Source organism: Gigantopelta aegis, chromosome 3 (assembly GCF_016097555.1).
Source record: "Gigantopelta aegis isolate Gae_Host chromosome 3, Gae_host_genome, whole genome shotgun sequence".
NCBI lineage: Eukaryota > Metazoa > Mollusca > Gastropoda > Neomphalida > Peltospiridae > Gigantopelta > Gigantopelta aegis.
The window spans coordinates 77,715,157-77,740,398 of NC_054701.1; the positions used below are offsets into that span (position 1 = coordinate 77,715,157).

The 25,242-nt window shown below is 35.9% G+C and overlaps 1 protein-coding gene across 2 annotated transcripts in view; it reads right to left on the minus strand.

The window, feature by feature from the left end:
- Window positions 1-370: 370 nt before the first annotated feature.
- The window catches only part of LOC121369108 (early endosome antigen 1-like), a 52,241-nt gene continuing 27,369 nt past the window's right edge, over window positions 371-25,242 (minus strand). For both annotated transcript variants that reach the window (XM_041493963.1, XM_041493962.1), the window contains exons 18-42: window positions 24,395-24,477; window positions 22,950-23,043; window positions 22,187-22,240; window positions 21,264-21,494; window positions 19,930-20,064; window positions 19,244-19,372; window positions 17,521-17,643; window positions 16,853-16,951; window positions 16,250-16,372; window positions 15,356-15,454; window positions 14,718-14,858; window positions 12,735-12,842; window positions 12,145-12,192; window positions 10,915-11,010; window positions 10,361-10,450; window positions 9,391-9,549; window positions 7,021-7,110; window positions 5,846-5,977; window positions 5,507-5,602; window positions 5,040-5,129; window positions 4,007-4,190; window positions 2,992-3,046; window positions 2,322-2,442; window positions 2,007-2,105; window positions 371-1,417 (exon numbers count right to left, since the gene is read on the minus strand). In XM_041493963.1, coding sequence (XP_041349897.1) covers window positions 1,289-1,417; window positions 2,007-2,105; window positions 2,322-2,442; window positions 2,992-3,046; window positions 4,007-4,190; window positions 5,040-5,129; window positions 5,507-5,602; window positions 5,846-5,977; window positions 7,021-7,110; window positions 9,391-9,549; window positions 10,361-10,450; window positions 10,915-11,010; window positions 12,145-12,192; window positions 12,735-12,842; window positions 14,718-14,858; window positions 15,356-15,454; window positions 16,250-16,372; window positions 16,853-16,951; window positions 17,521-17,643; window positions 19,244-19,372; window positions 19,930-20,064; window positions 21,264-21,494; window positions 22,187-22,240; window positions 22,950-23,043; window positions 24,395-24,477 — 2,808 coding nt within the window. In that variant the 3' untranslated portion in view covers window positions 371-1,288. The remainder of the gene's footprint in view (window positions 1,418-2,006; window positions 2,106-2,321; window positions 2,443-2,991; window positions 3,047-4,006; window positions 4,191-5,039; window positions 5,130-5,506; window positions 5,603-5,845; window positions 5,978-7,020; window positions 7,111-9,390; window positions 9,550-10,360; window positions 10,451-10,914; window positions 11,011-12,144; window positions 12,193-12,734; window positions 12,843-14,717; window positions 14,859-15,355; window positions 15,455-16,249; window positions 16,373-16,852; window positions 16,952-17,520; window positions 17,644-19,243; window positions 19,373-19,929; window positions 20,065-21,263; window positions 21,495-22,186; window positions 22,241-22,949; window positions 23,044-24,394; window positions 24,478-25,242) is intronic.

The following is a 25,242-nucleotide window of genomic DNA, read 5'->3' on the forward strand; positions in this document are numbered from 1 at the left end:
CTCCTATTGGACGATTTGATGCCAACAAACCAATCACCTTGTCGGTACTAAATATGACATCACGATTTCGCAAAGTACACAAAATGACATCACGTAGTTTAAAGCATGTGTGTTTACATCTTTCTGGTTTCAGTGTTAAACTTGTAATAAAATGGTAGTTTAATGCAATTCATTATAGATTATTTTTTTACAGAATATATAGAACTTTGGTTTTTAAAAATTATCTGTGAACCGTGAATAAAATACAAAGTTAAAGCAATACCCAGAACAGTAAAGTAGTTTACGTAAATTTCTATATACATGGATGTGTAGCTGATGTAGGCTATATCGAAAATAAAGGTTTTTAAAAACTGCAAATAGTTGGGGTAATAAATAGAATAACAAACTTAGTACCAGTTATTATCAAATTTATGTCCCTCGCTAAAGCTCGTGACAAGTGAAAATTATTTCACTCGGGACATAAATTTGATAATAATTGTAACTCGTTTATTATACTCTATATAACTTTATCGATTACCTAAAACTTGCATTGAATTTAAAATACTTCCTGCTGATACTATACATTTAAGCAAAATAAAATATAAAATTTAAATATCTGATTGCAAATGAAATGTTTCTTGTAATCTTGATAAAGTGAGTTCAACACATAACCTATTGGTGGCTCACATGAATTTAAAATTGAGTAACCGTCATGCAAACAGAATGAAGGTGTGTGTGAAATAATGTGCTCTGTCATACATAAACTCCATAGTCGGCAACTATGATAATGTACACTGTTTTCTCAAGGTTCTTCATAACTTATAGCATTGTAGGGACGGTCCTGAGTTTGCTGCCATTTTAACATGTTTCCAACTAATAAAGCCTTTTTAACAACTAAAACTGAATATTAAAATGCACTTTCTTCTTTAGAATATCAGTGTCTATATATAAACATTGTTTTTCTGATCATTCTAATGTTTGTAGTTGTTCAAACTTTATTTTACTTCCTATTATGTTTCTTCATACATACAAAATTATTTGGATGTAAAATCCACTTTGTTCCGCTTACAAACATTCGAACTACGAGAAACACATTGTATTTACAAAGTCTGATATTCTCAACAAAACAAAAAATGTATCTAATGTGTAATTTTAATCGTTTAAAAAGATCTACTAGTCAGAAACATGTGACAATAGCAGTAAGCCCTAGACAGTCTCTTGAACAATATACATGTGTGTATAACACACTTGAAAGGCATGTGGTTTCATGGCGTGCTGATGATGGGAGTCAACATGGCAAGACATCTCGTCACCTCTTCTTGATGATCTCCGTGTAACACGCATCACAAACTCGCTGTGGCTTTTTCGATGCAGCCACGGTGGCTTGTTTCATTGAACACTCGTTGCAAAATATGTTTCCACAGTTTCGGCAGTGGTGCTGAAAACAAACACAATAAGTTATAAAGCATCTGAAAGTCTCATAATTTTGCCTCCCCATTTGATATTATCATTTTCTAATGTTATTATTTTCCAATGCAAAATACGGCGGGGTACGTAGCCCAGTGGTAAAGCACTAACCTGATGTGCGGTCAGTCTAGGATCGATCTCCATTGGTCTATTGGGCTATTTTTCGTTCCAGCCAGTGCACCATGACTGGAATATCAACGGCCATGGTATGTGCTATCCTGTCTGTGGGATGGTGTATATAAAAGATCCCTTGCTACAAATGGAAAAATGTAACGGATTTCCTGTCTAAGACCATATGTCAAACTACCAAATGTTTGACATCCGATAGCAAATAATGTAGGCTGTGAGCTTTATCCTGTCCAGAACGAATGGGGAATTCTCATTAAGCCTCATAGAGTTCTCCATTCTTATAGTCACAGAATAAAGCTGATCCCCTACATTATTAACCGGTTATTCTCAATGTTATGTACCCTAAAAGGATATTCAAAAAAGCATGTTAGAAGAAGAAAAACGAGCCCAAAAAATGCATTTAATCATGGCTGTAACTGTTGAAAACGTACCCTTCTTACTGTAATACTGAAGAGTTTAGAACAGCTCATGCACTCCAGTACCTCACTGTCATCTGTCCATTTCCTGCTGGAAACCTTTGTTGTAACAATCTGCAGAAGAAAAAATAGAAGTCACATGTCTGTAATGATATAGGTATTTCCCCAAACCCACCCTACAGATCTCTCTTCCTTTGAGACCTCATCTCATTTACCTTTGGCAAACTCTATTTTACTCTTTTTATAATTTAGTGAACCCCCCACTAACCCCTTCAAAATCTTGGATCTGCTTTGTCCCTGTCTGTAAAAGGTACTCAATATAAAACTCACTTGTAGGGACTGGTTCTCTCTGCCCAGCTCCTGTAATGCAGCTTGTGAGTCGTCCAGTTTACGTCGATGTTCGTTCACCTTCTCCCGAAGTTTCTCACATTCAGTTTCACTTGTAAGACACCTGCAACACAAAAAAACACCAATGGTTTCAACATGGATGTACCCAACTCTGTGTAACATGTTTCTGGATTATATTTAGAGGTTGACCATGAGTTATGTGGTTTAAATCTACATGTATCTTACTGCATACTTTATATTCCCATTAGCTCAGTTGGCTGAGATGCTTTTGTTGCATGAATTGAACCACCTCGGTGGATCTAATCAGCTGATTTGTTTTTTCTGTTCCAACCAGTGCACCACAAATGGTTAATGGCCATGGTATATACTTTCCTGTCTGTGGGAAGGTGCAAATAAAAGATCCCTTGCTGCATTAGGAAAAATGTAGTGGGTTTCTTCTGATGACTACATGTCAGAATTATGAAATGTCTGACATCCAATAGCAGATGATTCATTAATCAATGTGCTCTAGTGGTGTTGTTAAAAAAAAAAAAATTAACTTTGTATTTCCAATAATGAGTAAAACGTCTTATTCCTACCTTTGCTTTCATGTTAGCACTGCAATTCGTCTTACAAAATAACTACACTAGACGTTCCAATTTTTATTCATTACCTTTCAACAAGCATTCTTCTTTCTTCATTGTTATTTTGCAACTTTGCTTCCAGTTCTGAGAAAAAGAATTCAGAATGAAATTCTAAGTATTTACTTAATTTTATTGTATACTGAATCTAATTAAACAGACGATAACACAGTCTACCTGTAACTGTGAGTTAATGTATCTAAAGAGAGTGAACGACAACCATCAGCAAAGTATACGAGCTAGTATATTAATTTCTTACAGACAAAACATACAGTGCCCTTTAGAACAAAAGCCATTGTAGATCATATGACGTATCAAAGAAATGAAATACATGTTTATTGACATCTCTGCACATTTTAGACTGAATATCCAAATGGAAGGAAAGGAAATGTTTTATTTAACGACGCATTCAACACATTTTATTTACGGTTATATGGCATCAGACATATGGTTAAGGACCACACAGATATTGAGGGAGGAAACCTGCTGTCGCCACTTCATGGGATACACTTTTCGATTAGCAGCAGGGATCTTTTATATGTAACATCCCATAGACAGGATAACACATACCACGTCCTTTGATGTACCAGTCGTGGTGCACTGGCTGGAACGAGAAATAGCCCAATGGGCCAACGGGGATCGAACCCAGACTGACCACGTATTGAGCGAGCACTGGCTAGAGCGAGAAAATCCAATTGGAGCTATATTCTTGTCTCTGAAAGCCATACCACATTTTTCTCGGTGCAGTCCTTCATTAATTCTACTAGATCTTCTACTTTCTGACTGGTGATTGATCCTGTGACTCTTCACACCTCAAACAAGTACTCCTATCAATGAACCATACCCTGGTACCCTCTACACACACCCTCATCCCACCCCACCCCATTCCATCTGACTAATGCTCCATGACAGAAGTACATTGTTGTCTCTGAACACCAAACAGCTGTAGTCGAAAACATGCTGAGATGACATTACCCAACTATTCCTTTTCCTTTTTCCCTGGTCTCTGAAAGGTGATGTGTAAAACAAAGAAGACAACATACGTACCAAGTTTTTCTCCTCGCAGTTCATCATTGATTCTGCTGAGATCTTCCACTTTCTGACTGGTCACTGTGAGATCTCCTCGAACTGCAGTCAGGTTCTCGTTCAGTATCGACTGCTGCATCTCATAGCGAGCTTCATTCTCCTCCTTCTCCTTCTGAAGTTCCTCCTTCGACTTCTCCACCAATGCCTGTTAAAACAAACTCAGACATTTCATAAATGTAGCTCTAAATAACTGGACATACCACTTGTACAGACATATTTACCGCTACAACATTGCCAAAGGAACTCTCTTTTTTTCATCCCACTGCACCCTTTCCTTTTACTCCTTTGAATTCCATTTCATTTCTTCCCGATCTGACAACTCCTCCTATCTTTCAACTTCTTTCCCTGTCCACCTCCACACCCCAGTCCTTGTCTCTCCAACTGTGACAGGTGCTCGTCTCTTGTGGCTATCCATGCCACACACCTGTCATTCCCCATCAGCTTTTAGCTGTGGGCTTAGTCTGACCACTTCGGAGTGTGTTCAGTAGTTACTTCTGGCATTATTAAGAGGCACTTGTAACTACCTACTATGTTCCCCTACTACCGGCGGTCGTTAGTTAGTGCCAGCTTTATTAGCGGCAGAGGACAATGATGCTAGGTGGGTGCAGTGAAGTACACAGAGACTGCACCTGTGGAGGAAGTTAACAGGTAGGCGATGGTGTGGACAGCTCAGAAGACAGAGTTGGAGGAAACTGACAGAAAGGGTGGAAACATTGAAATCATGAGAGAAATTGGAAAGTGCCAAAGGACTTACTAACATAAAAACAGCTGAGAAAAATATATCCAATTGTTGTTATATAGTTATTTGAAATTTTGTGGTTTACTTTGAATGCAGCTCTAAAATTTGAAAATATTGAGTATTTTTGTCTTATATGCTTAAAATACAACTGGAATAGATCAAATTAAAAGACAGAAAGAGACTATGATTTAGTTTCCATCTGCCTGTGTATTGGCACATGTAAATGGACAATTCAAAGAATAATGTTTGTATTACCAGTTTGTTCTGCAAGTTGGAATTTTCTTCTCTCAGAAGCTGCTGAACATTGGCAGAATCTTCTTTTATTTTCTCCTTCTCTTCTTTTTCCTAAAACACCACGGTTACAGGTCATTATTACATCACAGCTATCATTACATGTAATCTATTCAACACAGCAATTATGGACATCAGTCATTACATACATGTACATATCTTGCATGTTCAAAACTTGTTATTTATTCCTAACTAAAACAGAAAGTAAACAAATGTTTGTTGAATGACTCCTCATCCCATAGATGTCCAAACTTTTGTAGACATTAACAGAAGAGCCTAGTATCCCCAATTTATGCTAATCTTGCTCCAATTTATTCTAATCCAGTCCATATTTATGTTAATCCAGCTCTGATTTATTCTAATCCAGCCCATATTTATGCTATACTCACTTTATGGTGTTTACAGTAATAGTTGTATTATGATTTGCTAACCTGCTTCAGTTGTGAATCAAATCCATCCACTTTATTCTGCACTTCTAGCTTCTGAGTGATTAAAATCTGCTTCACTTCTTCCAAACCTGAGACTTCCTGTAAACATTTATTTAGTATTAAATCATAAAATTACATCTAACGATTGACCTAATTGTCTTAAGCATAAATTAAATTATTTTCTCTCTATATTGGTTTTTAAATTTTATTTTATATTTAAATTTTGAATACATTTTTTAAATTATACTTGACATGTATATTTCAGTACAACGCAATCATTGTACCAGTTATGTATATAACTAAATGGTTAGTCACAGAGAATTTTAAATTACTAAAACTCACCTGTTGTCGTTTTTCTTTTTCAGATTCGAGTGCATTCTTGTAGCTTTCTCTGTCTCTTTCAAATGATTCATTTGCTTCTTTTGCTTCACTGTACAGTTTTTTCAGTTCCATTAGTTCTTGTTCAAAAGCCTCCTAAACAGATCATAATAATTAAAAGATAAAGGTATTTATAAATTTTCTTGCAAGCTGGGAGTAAAACAAATTACATTAACAAAAGGATAATTAATCTGAATTTATCATATACTTGCAGAAAAAAATGTGTGCATCATATGAAGGTTGTAGTTAAAATCTGACAAACATGATGACACAGTAATCTCATAATGTTTACGAAAGAAATGTTTTATTTAACGACGCACTCAACACATTTTATTTACGGTTATATGGCGTCAGATATATGGTTAAGGACCACACAGATTTTGAGAGGAAACCCGCTGTCGCCACTACATGGGCTACTCTTCCAATTAGCAGCAAGGGATCTTTTATTTGCACTTCCCACAGACAGAATAGCACAAACCATGGCCTTTGTTGAACCAGTTATGGATCACTGGTCGGTGCAAGTGGTTTACACCTACCCATTGAGCCTTGCACTCACTCAGGGTTTGGAGTCGGTATCTGGATTAAAAATCCCATGCCTCGACTGGGATCCGAACCCAGTACCTACCAGCCTGTAGACCAATGGCCTACCACGACGCCACCAAGGCCGGTTTTTTCCTTTATTAATGTCAAACATATTGCTTGTGCTATACATGCACATATATTTTTTTGTTAAGTATAATTGAATGATGATTATTTTGACAAAACATTGAAGAATAAAATAATGTTCAGTTAAATAACATCATTATAAAAGTGCATTTGTACATAATTACTAATTTTGTATTAGGCTAACTACAGTAAAAAAAACAACCCACTTTTATATGCATCTTCCCACAGAAAGGAATAGAACAAAAATAACCACCTACCTACCCACCATTTCATGAAAATAGAAATCATTATTTTTTATTATATATCTGTTTAATTAAATTGAGTGCAGAATAAGTGCAGAAAAGACTGTAACTTTTCAATGTTATCAAACTGAATGTCATTACAAACACAGAAAGAAAAAAATACTTTCAAAAATTTGTAAATGAATATTCTAGCTCCACAATGTTTTACTAAGCTAATGTAACACTTCAAACCTTTTGTTTGATTAATTCATCCCTGGTTGACGTGGCTTCCTTCAGTTCTGTGTCCAGCTTCAACATCTGAGTATTCATTGCATTCCTCACCTGGATAAATAAACAAAGGTAAACAAAACACTTTAAACGAAAAGGAAAATAAAAACTGTTGGTACATTTCTACTAGAATCTAAAACATTAAAGGGACATACTCTAGTTTTTAAACATTAAGGCATATTTTTTTTACTATTAGAGACATTTTTGATAACTGAAATCATACTTTACTTAGATTTTATGGTTTAGATTATCCACTTCCGTACATTTGAAGTGTTTTTGGTCATCCTGGTGTTTTTAAAGGGACACGCCCTTGTTACGGCTAGTTGTTAACCATTACAGCGTTGTTTTTTGCTATTAAACCCATTTTTTCACAAATAAAATTGCACTTTACTTACATTTTATTATTTAGAATACACATTTCCATTCACCTGAAGTGCTTTTTGGTAATCCTGGTAATCCTGATGTTTGTAAAACCACGAAATGCATTTTTTGTATTTCTTAACAACAGGCGTGCACTCAAGAAAAAAACTTTAAGCAAGCGAGGTCCAATGTATTTTTAGAGCGAATCTTCCTGTGTAAACGTCACAGACGTTGGTATACCACGTGACCGTATCATTTTTGGTTCGATTTGTTTTCTCGTGCACGGTTCGCGTAATCAACATCCGATTTGTTGTCGTTTGCTTGTTGTTCATTTGTGAGATTTTTCTTCACAGTTCGTGAACATTTTCAGTAATAATAAAGTTCAGACAAGTAAGTGTCTCAATACAAAACGTTACAAACCCTTAAAACCAATAATTTTGCTAAGTCTTACGATATCTGGAGAGGGGATACAACCAGGACAGAACAGTTGGAACATGTCCAGGAGAGGTGAAAAGAACGCACCCCAAGTCTGTGCGCACTCTGTGAAATTTGTCGTGACGTAGGCATTTTTGTGCTTCGAGCAACATCTACCGGTGACATCAGAATACTAATTTTCAAAATTATTTCAAGCAATTGGGACATGGGGATTCCCATGGTATTTATCGATATAAAACCTGCTTTTTCACTTCATTTGATAAAAACGTGATCTAAGTGTGTTACAGGTTTGTAGATTAACCAAATTATAATTTATTTTCGCTGGGTGGAACTAGGGTGTGCAGCTTTAATATCATAAAATGCATTTATCATATTTTTAAAAACGAACATGCATCTGAGAAGTAAGTTATGGAGTCGAGTTTTAGTCTATTTTTAGAGGGTATTTCACCATTTCAAACTCAACGACTCATGTTTCACTCATTTGTAACTTTATCCAAATGTGTTACAGGTTTGTAGATTAACCAAACTTAGTGTGCGTTTTCATGGGCTGAAACTAGGGTATGTCCCTTTAACTACTAGTTACTAATAAATTTTCGGATAAACATAACTGCTGCTAATTAAAAATTAAAAAAAACATTCCCAGCTAAAATATAGCTTTCCAGTTAAATAACCTACATGTACTAGAATGCAGTAGAATTAAATTTCCTGTCTTCTCAAATCATGATGTAAAATTCATGATTAAATCTAGAAAGTTACAAGTTAAAGTTTATTTTTGTTTAACACTGATCAATTCATCACTGGTTACTGGATGTCAAACATTTGTTAAGTCTGTCTACAAAGGAATCCCCAATACATTTTCCCCATTAGAGGCAAGGGATCTTCTATATGTATCATCCCACACAGGATAGCACATACCACAGCTGTTGACATACCAGACATGGCAACTCCTGCAACTGCCTACGACAATCGGCAATGCCATGAAGATTGCTGTGGAGCTTTAAACCCTTCAAAGCATTTGTTTTTCTGTGCACTATATTAGATTTTGGTTTTTTTTTTTTGCTTAACATGTTTTTTGCAGTGGAAATTTCCTAATTACAGGGGTTGTCATGGATATTGATTGGGATGGGGGAAAACCTCAGAGAACGTGTCCAATGAGGGGATTCGATCATTCGACTTCAGCACCTCAGGCGAGAATTCTATCAACAACTGAGCTAGATCTCATCACAAATTCTACTGAATGATTAATACTGTATTAGTAGCTACTAGAAGATTGTAGAAAGCATGTTTTGTTTAATGACACCACTAGAGCACATTGATTTATTAATCATCAGCTATTGGATGTCAAACATTTGGTAATTTTGACATATAGTCTTTGAGAGGAAACCCACTACATTTTTCCATTAGTAGCAAGGGATCTTTTAGATGAACCATCTCACAGACAGGACAGCACATACCACAGCCTTTAATCTACAAGTCATGGTGCCGCCACAGAACTGATTCAGAAGATTGTAGAATGATGTATCTTAAAACTGCACTTACCTCAGACAGCTCCTCAAATGAATTATTCAGCTCTGTTTCTCTCTCCTGTGACTTGCTAATTTCCTCGGATTTCTGGGCGAGTGTTTCCTTCAGTTGCTCCATTGAAGACTGTGTGTTCTTCAACTCCTCTTCGAGTGTACCCACCTTGCTGTTGAGATTCTAAGCACCATTTGTTTGTGTTAATGGCAGTTATTGCAGTCATTGCAAACTAACCGTTTTTAATGTAAATACGGTTTACTGTGTTGGTTATCTGCATAGCTCATAGGTCAAGGGAGACCACTTGGCTGTGTTGATATTTATATTGGTATGAAAATAAAATACTTTGTTCAGTATGTTTTGAAAGGCAGCTGGAATAACTGCCATTAACACAAACAAATGTTACATGTATCAAGGAAGAAAATGTCATGTCTAATTGTCCGAGTTGTAACAAAAATTAAAACACACATATAGAGCAAAATGTTTGAAGCTGCTAAGACACTTCATGATTTCAATCCATAAAAACTGCCTGTATTTACATATGTGAAGAGGCAAACTTTAAAAAAAGGAAGGAAATGTTTTATTTAACGACGCATTGAACACATTGTATTTATGGTTGTATGGCATCAGACATATGGTTAAGGACCACACAGATACTGAGAGAGGAAACCCGTTGTCACCATTTCATGGGCTACTCTTTTCGATTAGCAGCAGTGGATCTTTTATATGCACCATTCGACAGACAGGATAGTACATACCACGGCCTTGTTACACCAGTTGTGGAGCACTGGCTGGAATGAGAAATAGCCCAATGGGTCCACCGAAATATTTTCAATGTGGTATCTTTACATCTATCACTATATAGGAAACTAATGGAAAAGAATGTTTGTTTAATGACATCTCAGCACATTTTACACATTTTCAATTGTTGTTCAACATATGAACATTTCGACACCACTAGGTTTCTGTAGGTATCACATTTTGAAAATCTCACCTGAACCTCAGTTTGAAGATTAGAGTTCTCTTGCTTCTTTTCTTCAATAGACCGACCTAAATCCTCCTCTAAATTGCTTTTTTCATTGGTCTGGAAATACATATGAAATAATAAACAAATAAATTATTACTAAGTAAATACATTTATTTATCTGGTAGCTAAAATAACTAATTTACTTTTCTGATAAATCAGATGTCTTCAAACCTCCATACAATGTTATATCTACCTGGGCCCCATTCCACGAAGTGGTCTTACCTCTAAGATCACCTTATGTGCATAACTACCTTTTGCACTTGAGGTAATCTTAGGGCAAAGATCGCTTCATGGAACAGGGCCTGATGGACAGGAAAAATGTTTGTGTTTCTCAACTAAGTACAACTTATTTTTGTAAATTAACTTTTATCTAACTTCACTACACTGTTATATTTACCTGGAGGACATAGAAGGAATATTTTTGTTTCTTACTTGTTCTTATAAATTGGATATTTTGTAGTCATACTACAATGTTATATCTACGAAGTGGAAATAAAACAGTATTTTGCATTCTTTCTTACCGTAAGAACAATTTGTTCTTGTAAATCGGTTGTCAATTTCTCGAGTTCTTCCTTTCTCCTTTCAAGTTCCTGACATTTGCTCTCCAGGACAGATTTCTATAACAGTGATACAACAAAGCTAAATATTTTAAATCTTGTAAATAAAACATCTTTTGTCTAATAAAACTGTGCTTATAAAACTTTTTAAAATCTAGACTCATGTCTTTAGTAATGTCTTGTGATATTAATGCAGGGTTTGAACTTAACGGTTGCCCGATCGCCCCTGGCGAATGAAAACAATGATGGGCGACTGAAAACCCACAGTAAGGTTGCCCGCTTGGCGACCGATTTTTTTTTTTTTTTTTAAATCAATAATTAATAAATAAATAAAAGTATTATTCGGGCAAGTGAAAATAGATCTGGGCAAGTGAAAGTGCTGTCACCACTTGCCCGGATGCCAACTCAAAAAAAAAGTTAAGTGCAGACACTGTTAATGTCATACCAATGTATACAAACTGCATCATTAAACATTTGAGTATAGATTCTAAAATTTTATGAGCACAAAATTGTGTATTTTACAGAAGAGAAAGGAATATTTTCACTCCAGGTCATGTTGTGAACAGCAGCCTTAACACTTGGTGCAGAGAATGACAGGACAATCACACTACTGTTTTTACCTTATATCCAATTAAGGTTCAAGTACCATGTCTTTGCCATACCTCAACTTTCTGGGATGTCTCTCCAGGACAGTGGGTTGGTCAATAGCGGTTAGTGAGAGAGAAGTCGGTGTAGTGGCCTTAAAACTCACTCTGGATGGGAGCCCACATCAGGATACAAATCCAGTACCTAAATATGATGGCTTAACCACTACACCACCGAGGCTGGTTGCCACATAGCCTAAACTTATTTATTATATATAACTGCCATGTAACACATAGGGTAAAAAGCTAATATATGAACTAGCTCTATTCAGTGGTGTGTATAAAAAAAAATGCATAACTTTTTCAGGACATAAATTTTATATAACTGAATATTTTGAGATCACCTGTTAAAATCATATGGTGAGTACAAATAAATGGATGAGTGGAACTTGAGGTATGATAATAGAACTTGTTAAGAACAAAATATTTCCAAATCATTTACTTCAAAATTAATGCCAACCTTGATAATGTGTTAGTAAAAATTATATGAAGTCTTGTAATTGGTTAACCATGAAATTGAATACAGGATCACTACAAAGTATTTGTTTACCTGTTCTGATAATTCAGAAATAACGCTATCTTTAGACTTCTCGCCCTCCTACAAAACAAAATAGCATCATTATGAACTTACAAGTAACTTTAAACGAGTATAAACATCTTATAGTCCATGCATTTTATGATAATCTAGAGAAGACAATTTTTCTTTTTCATTTCAGTCACAAATTGCAATTTAATCATCCATCTTGCAACCCATTCACCTCAAGGAGTACAGGGCAGGATTTAGCTCTGCCAGTTGAGTGCTCGCTTGACGTGCTTGCGTCGCAAGATCGAACCACCAGGGTTGATTTATTAACAGTTTTTTCTCATTCCAACCAGTGCACAACAATTGGTCAAAGGCTGTGGTATGTGTTTTCCTGTCTTTGGGAAAGTGCATATAAAAGATTCCTTGCTGCATTAGGAAAAAATCAAGTGGGCTTTCTCTAATGAGCTCTAGTGGTGTCATTAAACATTTTAAAAAACTTTCTCGAGGAGTGCTTTCACAACTGCTTGCAAAATCATCATAATTACATATCATGTTATGCAGTATTGACAGCACTGTATATTTTAAGACATGGAAAACCAAAAAACAAATAGAGATACCTGACTTTTCCTGAATTCCTCTTCTTTCACTGCTAGCTTCTGCTTCAGTTCATCTTCTCTCTGTTTTGACTCCGACTGCAGCTGATTCACTTCAGATTGATGTTTTAACTATAAACAAGTAGCAAGCAATCTCTATTGATAATTATTCTCATATACATGAGTGACTGTTAGGTACTTTTTCAATTGATAATTATTATGATACTTCATACCAACATATTGGGGTGTCGTTAAACAATCATTCAATCATTCATTCATTCATTCATACATACCAACATGTAGGAGTGAGATTTAACAATGGTAGTATAGTTTCTGTTTCAAATATAACTATAGTCATAGTGGAACTCAGGGCTAGCTCTGGCACTTGCCAAATTCACCAAATGTGAATTTTTAAAACAGTTGGCGAATATTATTTCTATGTGGTGAAATAATTTCATATAGTAATTGATCTTTTGCTAGAAAATAACTGTTGCAATGTTTTAAGTGTTAAGATATAATTTGGAAAATTATCTCCTAGTTCTAACCAAGAGCTAACACTGAGAACTATCATTTCTTTGTTGCTTCAAACAATATTTTACAACAGCTACAGAAATTTTAAATGATGTGGTATAAGTTATTTGATTTTGTAAACTGCTCAACATATTTTGCATTTTCTTGGTATGTTTTTGCTGTATGTATTCAACCAAAATGATTCTATAATTGTTACAAGAATTGCACTCTGATGAAATCATTTAATTATTCAACTCTGAAGCATCAATCATTTACAAATAACATGAAAAAATCAATGCTAAGGAGAGCATATCCATTCTTTATGGGGGATTCAATAGTCAAGACATTAAAATTAACGTATAGTTCTAACACATACATGTACATAGAGAATAATACATGAGTGACTGTTAGATACCATTTATCTCACGAGTTGTTTTTAAATGTATCGAGCAAAAGCGAGTTTGATACGTTTTGAAACAACAAGTTGTAACATAAATGGTATCTAATGGATACGAATGTATTATTCTATTTCTCACATATCCTCAAAAAACAGGTTTTAAGCAAATTTTAACATCTTTTTCGACTCAAAGTTATTTACAGCCATTGCACTTGCAGCTGACTTACACATCACAGGTGAACTATACGTCACAGTCTAATCGATTTCCACCATGCTGTTTTTTTATTGGACGTATGGCATCGGTGACCTGGTCATCACCTAGAAGCAGCCAGTTGTATGTCTTGAAATTGTTAACACACTTATGTATGTAAACAACGCATGGTGTTCTCACCAACAGGTGTGTAGGTAGTACTAAACCAAATAACTTCCGGCTGGGTCAAAGTTCGAGGTGCACCCAACTTTTGATAGAGAAGTGAACACAACAAGTCCTGTGATTGGTTATAAATGTGAGTGTGCTGGTTGTAAAAAATAATAGTTTCATCTGGGTAAAAAAAATGTGCAATTTTATTTCATCTAGTACCAATGTGTCAATTAGCCTTGTGCTTGAAACATGTATGGGGTACCTGTAAAAAAAAAGTACTCGAATTTTGTGCGAAACTAGGGTAGTCATAGATGCTACCCGTTATCTCAGAAACGAGCAGCTTGACCCGCATTTTTTTCTGATTCACTTTAAGTGTAAGGGGTGGTAGTATTTATATCCATGGCGTTTATGTCGGTTGATACGTTGCAGGTAGGAGTTTTAGCCACATATGTTACTATTGTCGTCTATGGGATTTGATTTGGTAGTATACACCCTGTAAGAATATAAAATAACTAATGAAACTTAAAAATGCAGATATTCATTTTCCACTATGCATTCAGATAAGCATTGTTTAAGTAAAATGCATCAGTCTCATTATAAAAGATTTTTCTTTATTCTGTGAAAAAATCAATAACAGCTACCAACCTAGGTAAATAAATAAGTCATAAATTAAGGTAATCAGACAGTCCAATCAATAATACCACTAATTATCACTTATATCTGTTGTAATTATAGTTACCTTCTCTTCCTCCAAGCTCTTCTTCATGGCAGTCACCTCCACCTCCCTAGTTTGAAGTCGGCCAATGTACTCAGCGAGCTCAGTCTCTATACCAATCTTACTTTCAAGCAGTTTTTTTTTTTCTTCCGTCAGTGACACGATCTAAGAAAGTTTTTAAAAAGACAATAATTAACAATAATAAATAAACATCAACATTAATAATAAAACTAAGAACACACACAAAATATTCCACAGGAATTGATCAAAACAACTACAAAAAAGCCCAACATTTAAAATTTAATACAATTACTCGACTACCAAATTAAACGAGACATTTTGTTCAATGTTAATGACATGTTTTGTTTATCTACCATATTCAGCACAGCACATATAAAGCAAGTTTGCTAAATAAAACAAATTTCAAAATGTCAAAACCAATCTATCTTGGGATTTTGTACAAAGGTGTTGTAAAGGTTTTAACACAATTAACCATTTTACTACACCCACAAAACGTACTTTCGTTTAAATTCTTTATAGCAGAATCACTAGTCAGTTCAAAGTTACTTCTGTTTATACTTTTCTCTTTTTGAAAACAGTTCAAGGCCTTTACAGGTTAAAACTGGTGAAATGTATAATTCTGGCATTAAACAAAAGCTCACCTGTTGTTTTAAATTTTCAATGTTTTTACTGTTTTCTACTTTCTCGTTTTCCAACATACTTTTCAGAGAAGATACTTCATTGGAATTACTTTCTTTTGCCTGAAATTAAAAGTTCAAGGAAAAATTATTTGAAAGAAGGTAAATATATGTGCCTTTACCAATAAGTTGGGAGAAAATTGTATCTACTAAAACAAATATTTAAAAAATGACAGCAATTGTTTTTTTGGCTCATGCAAGGATGAACTGAAAAAAACAATGCTCTGTGTAGTGGGTCATACAAAAGAGTGCACATTTTTGTTCTCTTTCAGTTCATTTGTGCAACCCCCCCCCCCCCCCCCCCCCCCCAAAGGTATATAATTTAGTTGCACATTTCAGCTGTAAGTCTGAATTTGTTTTGTTTAGCCATAACTATGTGTACAGTATTGTAGCTCAATTAATGTTTTATAATGAACGAAAGAAATGTTTGATTTAATGATGTACTCATCACATTTTATTTATGGTTATATGGCATCAGACATATGGTTAAGAACCACACAGATATTGAGAGAGGAAACCCACTGTCGCCGCTTCATGGGCTCCTCTTTTCGATTGGCAGCAAGGGATCTTTTATATGCACCATCCCACAGACAGGGTAGTACATACCACTGTCTTTGATATACCAGTCGTGGTGCACTGGCTGGAATGAGAAATAGCCTAATGGGCCCACCGATGGAGATTGATCCCACACCGACCGCGCATCAACCGAGCACCTTACCATCCCTCATTTTATAATGAATTAATGTTTAACGACACCCCAGCACAAAAAATACATCAGTTATTGGGTGTCAAACTATGGTAAATGCAAAAAATCAAATTTGATCATTTTATAAGGATGATGAAAAACAAAACACTTACTTTTTCAAACTCTTTTTCCACCTCTCCCAGTTTGTGTCTCGTCGACTCCAGCTCGTTCTTCATCTCGTCCAGTTGGGAACTCGTGCTTTTCAGTAAACCATCCTTTTCTCCTAGCAGTGCTTGCTGCAATAACACGGCCAAGTTTATATTTATAGAATCACTGCACCACTTTATATTTGATAATAACAATTATGAAATTCAATATACTGAAACAAGAATTAAGTAAGTTTTTTTTTTTAATATATAAATTGATAGTAACATCAAAGTACTGATTCCATAAATTAGTGACATAATATTTTTGATCAAATTATGTACCAGACTTTTAAACTCCTCGATTCAATTCAATTATTTCATTCACCATTACATAATATCAAAAACAAAATAAAAGGCAACTCTTTGCTGACCCTCATTTTTATGACTGATAATTTCTTTCTGTCTTCTTATATATATAATTATTACATAAAATTTAAAGAAGTAGCCTACTTAAAATAGCACATTTCACAAGGGACAATTATTTTAATGGTGGTCTCATCACATAAATAAAATAGTAAAGCATAGTTATACAATCTTTTATATCCACTGCCCATCGCACTGTCAACTTACCTGCTGTTCTATTTTCTCCTGCATGGTCTGTTTTTCGGAATTTAATTGTCCTATAGTTTCCTTAAGAGATGCAACTTCACTGGAATGTGATTTAATGGCCTGCAAACACAAGGCAATGAAAGTAATGTTTAACAACACTGCAGCACATTTTAAACTATGGTTATATGGAGTCTATCATACAGTTATTCTGATGCCTGGTCTGGAGTACATGAGAAGAAACAAATTAGATTTTTGTTTTGTTTAACATCAGTAGAGCATATTGATTAATTAATCATCAGCTATTGGATGTTAAACATGTGGTAATTCTGACACGTAGTTTTCAGAGGAAACCTACTACATTGTTCCATTAGCGAAAGAACAGACATCCAAACCACAAAAGCGAAGGAAAAAGAAGGAAGTTACAGTCACATGACTGGAACAGGAAGGGGTGCGCAGTAGAAGAATCTTCAGCCATCCCATTTGCTGTTGGGATGTTCGAACCAGACTACTATCCTTAGGGGAATATGCACTAGTTTGAGGACAGGTGATGCTGAAAACAAATGAAATTTTCAAGTTGCCATCTTTATTTTGACAAACCTAAACATACAGCACATATGAACAGATCTGTATTTACTATAAATCACTAAGACATTTTAATGTACTAAAATTACATGTGTAAAGAAACTTACATTTTCAAGATTTTGTTCCACTTTAGACAATTCAGTTTTTGTTTCATTCCAGGATTTCTGGACGGATGACAGATTTTTCTCAGTCTCTGTTTTCTCAGCATCCAGCTGACTGAACGCTTCTTTCTGTATAGTAAACATGTACAATTTTGCATTACTAATAAAGCTTTAGAGTTACTGCTTAACAAAATGTAATCAAAAAAAGAAAACTCACAGAGTGTCTCCCTTCCCACCCAGAAAATATTACAAACAAAATCATGAATAAAATATTATGCTTGGAGGCACCTGCTCCCCATTAACAGACACGTCAAAGTCTGTTTTGTTTTGTTTAATGACACCACTAGAGCACATTGATTAATTAATTATCGGCTATTGGATGTCAAACTTTTGATAATTCTGACTCGTAGTCATCAGTGGAAACCCGATAAATTTTTTCGAATGCAGAAAGGGATCCTTTATGGGATCACACCGCTATTTCAGCCAATGAGCGACGTGTAGGCGACGAATTTAGTTCCATGAAAAAGAGTACCTCTTTTCTTTATTTTATTATGTTGGTGTCTGAACAGACTTGACAGTATGATTATGGAATATTGGAAGGGTAACATTGCCTCTTGATTTTGGCATATCAAACTGACAGATGCATATCTGCTTAGCTACAAGCAAGACCATTGTTTGCTATGCCTGTGGTACATATATTTAACGAGAGTAGCCTCCCCTCCATTAGCCCATGTGCTTAGGAGAGTGGATAATTAAAATTGCAGGTGGCGAAGTATCAATTTTATTTACTTAAATCCTGTCACAGAGGCTGTTCTCTTCATGTCAGGTAGTATATAGCACCTACTGTTAATAATTTAGTCAGTGCTTGGCTTTATATTTGTACTGTCACCAATGTATAATCAATAGTGGTGAGATACCTTATATGCTCTTTCCCACAGACAGGAAAGCACATACCACAGCCTTTGACCAGTTATGGTGCACTGATTGGAACAGGAAAAAACCCAATCAGTTGAATGGATCCACCGAGGTGGTTCGATCCTGTGACACAAGCACCTCGGGTGAACGCTCAACTGACCGAGTTAAATCCCGCTGTATTTGTATGTGGTGATACTAGTCAAAATGGGAAAACCCAATGGGTCTGCTGAGGAGATTCGATCCTATGACCCAAGCACATTGGGTGACTGCTCTACTGACTCAGCTAGATCCCGCTCCAACAGAGGTGGAAGGAAGGAAGGAAATGTTTTATTTAACGACACACTCAACACATTTTATTTACGGTTATATGGTGTCAGGTATATGGATATGGACCACACAGATATTGAGCACTTCATGGGCTACTCTTTTCGATTAGCAACAAGGGATCTTTTATATGCATCATCCCGCAGACAGGGTAGTACATACTACAGCCTTTGATATACCAGTCGTGGAGCACTGGCTGGAATGAAAAATAGCCCAATGCGTCCACCGACGGGGATTGTTCCCAGACCGACCACGCATCAAGCGAGTGCTTTACAACTGGGCTACATCCCGCCCCCCCCCCCCCCCAATAGAGGTGGAGACAGAGCAATAGAGAAACACAGACAGAGAGACCAGGGAAGAATGGCAAAGAAAAACATTTGAAATATTTTTATAAATGAGAAATGGCAAAGAAAAACATTTGAATTTTTTTTATATAAACAGGGAGGAGTGGCAAAGAAACATATTAGAAAGTTTAAAATAAAAGTCAAACCTTTTCATTGAGTTCTCGTTCTAAGGTGCTGCACTGAAGCTGTAACTGGGTGAACTTTTCACCTTGCTCAAACACGCGAGTTTCCAACTCAACTATTTTATCTTTTCTTGCAGAAACTTCAGCTTGGGTCTAAAAACATCACATCAATTTAGTTAAAGGAAACCTGAATATTTCTTTTAAATATTTATAATATGTATTACATAAGATTTTTTAATTTTCATTTGTAAGTCTGAGAGCACACTTAAAATGATAATTACAATTTATTATTTCATGACTTCTAAAATAAAACAAGTAAAGTCAAAGAACTCAACTTTTACAATTCAGTTCAACTAAGTTAACTGTATCAATTCACCCCAACACACAAACAATACAGATAAAAATATAAATATGCAACAATGAATAATAAATAATAATGACCAATAAATTTGCACAATAATAAATGAACTAGGACACTTCCACTTTGCTTTAAGTTGCAAAGTAAATAGGAATTCGGAAATTTATAAACCTTTATTACAATTTGACAAAAGAATAAAACATTTGAGAAATTATATATTTAATAAGCTTTAATTCTGTTGCATTTGATTCAATTTCAGAAAATTAGAAATTTAACAAATTGTTAAGAATATTTCTGGTTCAGTTTAATTACTGAACATCTACATACTTAAGATTTAATTCTGGGTGAATACCTGTTCTAACTGCTGCCTGACTTTGGCAAGTTCGGCATTTTTCTCCGAAGCGAAGTTCTCATGTGTCTTGATGTGGTTTTCAAGATCAACTCTCTGACTTGATTTAGCTGCCTCAGCTGCCAGGAGCAATTCATTCTACAGAAGAAGAACAGAAAGTTTCTTTAACAACACATTATTTAATCAATGTAGCTAAGCTTAGTTTGTTAGAAAAAACACATAGGCTACTATTACTGAATAGCAAACGGTAAAGTTTGTTTTGTTAAAAAAAAAACACCACTAGAAAAAACTGCCTAATTAATCATAAGCTATTGAATGTCAAACATTTGGTATTTCTAACACATTCTCTTCAGGTAGTACTAACCCAAATAACTTCCAGCTGGGCCAAAGTTCGAGGTGCAATGAACTTTTGATAGAGAAGTTAACACAAGTCCTGTGATTGGTGATAAATATGTGTGTTGGTTGTTAAAAAAATAATTAAGTTTCATCTGGGCAAAACATGTATGCAATTTTATTTCATCAAGTACCACCATGTATGGGGTACCTGTAAAAAAAAAAAAGTACTAAAATTTTGTGCGGAACTAGGGTAGTCAGAGACAATAACTGTTATCTCTGAAATGAGCAGCTTGAACACCAATATTTTTTTATTCACCTTAAGTGTGAGGGGTGATAGTATTTATATCCATGCTGTTTATGTCAATTATTATGCTACAGGTAGGTGTTTTAGCCACATGTTACCATTGTCATCTATGGGATTTGTGATTTGGTAGTACACTCTTCAGAAAGAAAGAAGTGTTTTATTTAACGACGCACTCAACACATTTTATTTACGGTTATATGGCGTCAGACATATGGTTAAGGACCACACAGATTTTTTTAGAGGAAACCCACTGTTGCCACATAGGCTACTCTTTTACGACAGGCAGCAAGGGATCTTTTATTTGCGCTTCCCACAGGCAGGATAGCACAAACCATGGCCTTTGTTGAACCAGTTATGGATCACTGGTCGGTGCAAGTGGTTTACACCTACCCATTGAGCCTTGCGGAGCACTCACTCAGGGTTTGGAGTCGATATCTGGATTAAAAATCCCATGCCTCGACTGGGATCCGAACCCAGTACCTACCAGCCTGTAGACCGATGGCCTGCCACGACGCCACCGAGGCCGGTCTACACACTCTTCAGAGGCAACCTGCTACATTTTTTTATTAGCTTTTATACATTTATAAATCGGGCATGGTCCGGTTTAGACAGGTTTCACTGTAATATGAAAATTTTATTTTAAAATCATATATATTAATTTCGACAAAATAAAATTTGAAGATAACAAAAGCTGCACCTTGGTTGTGAGATCTCCTTCCAGCTGTTGGTTTTTCTGCATCAGCGTGTTAAGTTTCTCCGACTTCTCATCCACCAGCGCCTGTAGCTTCTGTTCCTTGTCCTGCGCCGTCTGCAGCTGACTGCGAACGTCCTGCAGCTGTCTGTGCAGAGCCTCCTGCTTCTCACTGCTGTCAGACGTCTGAGTTTGTAAAGTGTCCTGGAGACTGGCGATCTTCTCTTGCAAACTCGACTGAAAGGAAAGAAATGTTTTGGGGGTTTCATAATATAAAATATTATTTTCTAACTCAGGGGGGTCAACTTAAAAGGGAAGGGTCAGGAAACAAATATTAACATTTTGGGGAAGGTATTGATATAAGTTGTACATTTGTCTAATCATTAGTTGTTAAGTCTTGGAATTTGTTTTACAGTCGATTAGTTTATCAAAAGCCATGGTATAAAGTTAAAGTTTGCTTTATTTAATGACACCCTTCAATGGAATATTTTGTTTTCAAAATTTTTATTAAAAACATTTGCTATCAGTATGAAAATTTATTAGCAATGATAGTCCGTCCCAACCTTCATGAACAATTTATTTTGTAAATACTTTCAGTTTGATGTGACGTAAGAAGTAAAGTAAAAGTGTTTTGAAAATAAATTAAAAAACACTATTTTTGTGTGCAATTTAGAAAACAATCAGCTCAGAAATAAATAACTTGTAAAACAAATATCACAGTAACAAAACGGCATTCCCTGTGGGAAGGACTATAGTACTTAACATTACAGAATTGTGTAGCAATCTCTAAACTTGCATAGCGATTAGTGACATCATACTATACAAACTGCACTCTGCTTTCCTTCCTCTCAGGTTAATTTATGAAAGGGAGAAAACAAGTAGGATACAAAAATAATCTGCCTTTAGAGTTTGGATAATTCACTGCTCACATTTTCTTGTTTGAGTTGATTCAAAGCAGCATCAATCCCTTCACCAGCTTCTATCTGAAAACAGAAATTAAATCACTATCATTTAGTCAGCAATTCTTTATAAAACTAATTTTGTATAAAATAATTTTTTTAATCAATTATTTTGAAAAACCTACATATTTAAACCTAATAATATTCATTGTATTAAACAATACTGCAAACTGTAAAGAAAAAATGTTAACAGGCGTGTTTTAACCTCAACAAGCTAGGCCAACTTCTCATCAAGATGACAGCGGTTTTTGGATATTTATATGTAATCATGATCTTTGTTTTATTTAAAAATTGCAATATTGTAGAAGCCACTTTTACTTATTTGATACCTTAGGAAACTATTAACAGCTTTCAGAAAGAAAAAAAGAAATATAGAAATGTTTTATTTAACGACTCACTCAACACATTTTGTTTACAGTTATATGGCATCAGACCTATGGTTAAAGACCACACAGTTATTGAGAGAGGAAACCCACTGTCATCACTTAATAGGCTACTCTTTTCGATTAGCAGCAAGGGTTCTTTTATATGCACCATCCCACAGACAAGGTAGTACATACCACGGCCTTTGATATACCAGTCGTGGTGCACTGACTGGAACGAGAAATAGCCCAATGGGCCCACAGAAGGGGATCGATCCCAGACCGACTATGCATCAAGCGAATGCTGTACCACTGGGCTACGTCCCGCCCCTTCTGTTGTAAGAAGTCAGGTTAAGTAGAAAAGAAATTACCTTTGCGAACAAATCTCCTCTTTCATTTTCCAGTCTCTGTAATTCACTTTTGTTGGTTTCAATCAATGATTCTAGTTCACCAATCTTCTGTTCCCTGTAGAAAACACAAAACGTTAAAAGTTTGTTTTGTTTAACGACACCACTAGAGCAGATTGATTTATTAATCATCAGCTATTGGATGTCAAACATTTTCTATGTCTTGACATACAGTCTTAGAGAGGAAACCTGATACTTTTTTCCATCAGCAGCAAGGACTCTTTTATATGCAATATCCCACAGACAGGATAGCACATACCACGGCATTTGATATACCAGTCGTGGTGCACTGGCTGAAAAGAGAAACAGCCCAATGGGCCCACCGATAGGGATTGATCCTAGACCAACCAGCATCAGCCGAGTGCTTTACTGCTGGGCTACATCCCGCCCCCTGTAGATAACAAAGTAAATGGACTACATTTCTACATCTTAGGTAACCAGAAGTCAGTTGATGATTGTTCATTAACATTAAATATATTTGTGTAACCCAATTAATTATTTAAAACTTCCACTGAACGTACATTATATTGACAATATTTCCTGCTGATACTCTAAGTTAAAGCAAAATAACATAATTTTTTTCTTATTGCAAATCATTAACGAACAGTTTCTTCAATATTAGTAAAATCACTTTGAGAATGGTTCACAATGTAATCAACTGGTGGTTCGCATAAACTTAATGTAAGGTAACCGACATGTGAACAGATATGTGAAATATGATGCCCTGAAAATAAAACCAGCCTCATTGGTATAGAGACTGGCAGGTTCTGGGTTGGCCACCACACCAATTGTTTTTCTCACTATCAACTAAACAGACAGCCCAGATAGCTGAGATATGTACCAGGGCCCATATTTTCGAAGCTATCTTAGCCTAAGAAATCGTGAAATCATCGTAAGCTATGACGTCACTATGGCGTGCGCTGTAGTGACGTCACAACCTACGACAGTTTTACGATTTCGTAGCGCTAAGATGGCTTCGAAAATAGGGCCCCTGGGAATAATTTGTTCAGTATCGAGTCGCGATTTGCTACAAAAGTTTCAGAGATCCCTACACAATTTTAAAATATTAAACAGTATGTGCTAATCAATTTTCAATAGACTACAAATATTACTAATCAAGATTTTGAAAACAAAATGTTCCCTGTAGTGCCTTAGACAGCATCCTTGATGGTAAGTGGATATAAGCACACACAAAATAAAAAAATTATAACAATTTAAAGCTGTATACAACTTTAAATAAAGCTGTTTTGTCATTATATGTATGAGTCATTTCTTCAAAGTATTACTTTTAAAAGCATCAATCAAAAGAGTTGAAAGTACATTAAATTTTACAAGGGTAGACAGATATATGTTAGAAGTAATACTTTGAGGAAAAATACAAAGATTAATCAGATTAATTAACTATTTACCGTGACTGAGACTTTCTGATTTCTTCTTCCAGCTGTGATTCTTTATCTCTCAACTGAAGTCGCATCTCATCACTTGATGCACTCTAGAAGTTAAACATGTACACAATATTGGTGGCAGAAGTATAAAAATTATAAATATTGATCTCAATTAAAATATGGATTGGAGGGATGGATGGAAGGATAGATTGATGGTTGCATAGATGGATGGTTGCATAGATGGATGGGTGGATGGATGGGTGAATAGATGGATGGATGGATGGATGGATGGATGGATGGATGGATGGATGGATGGATGGATGGATAGGTCGATGGATGAATGGTTGATGGAGGGAGGGAGGGATGGAGGGAGGAAGGGAAGGAGGGAAGGATAGATGCATGCATGGATGGAACCAACATGGATGATGGATGGATGGATGGATGGGTGGATGGGTGGACGGATGGATGGATGGATGGATGGATGGGACGGACAGACGGACGGATGGACAGACATGGATGGATGGATGGATGTATAGGTTAATGGATGAATGGACTGGAGGGATGGATGGATAGAGGGAGGGAGGGAGGGAGGGAGGGAGGGAGGGACAAATGGATGGTTGCATAGATGGATGGATGGATGGATGGATGGATGGATGGACGGACGGACGGACGGACGGACAGACGGATGGATGGATGGACAGACATGGATGAATGGATGTATAGGTCAATGGATGAATCGATTGGAGGGAGGGAGGGAGGGAGGGAGGGAGGGAGGGATGGATGGATGAATGAATGGATGGATGAATGGATGGATGGAATGGTGGATGGATGTATGCATGGATGGATCCAACATGGATGGTGGATGGATGGAT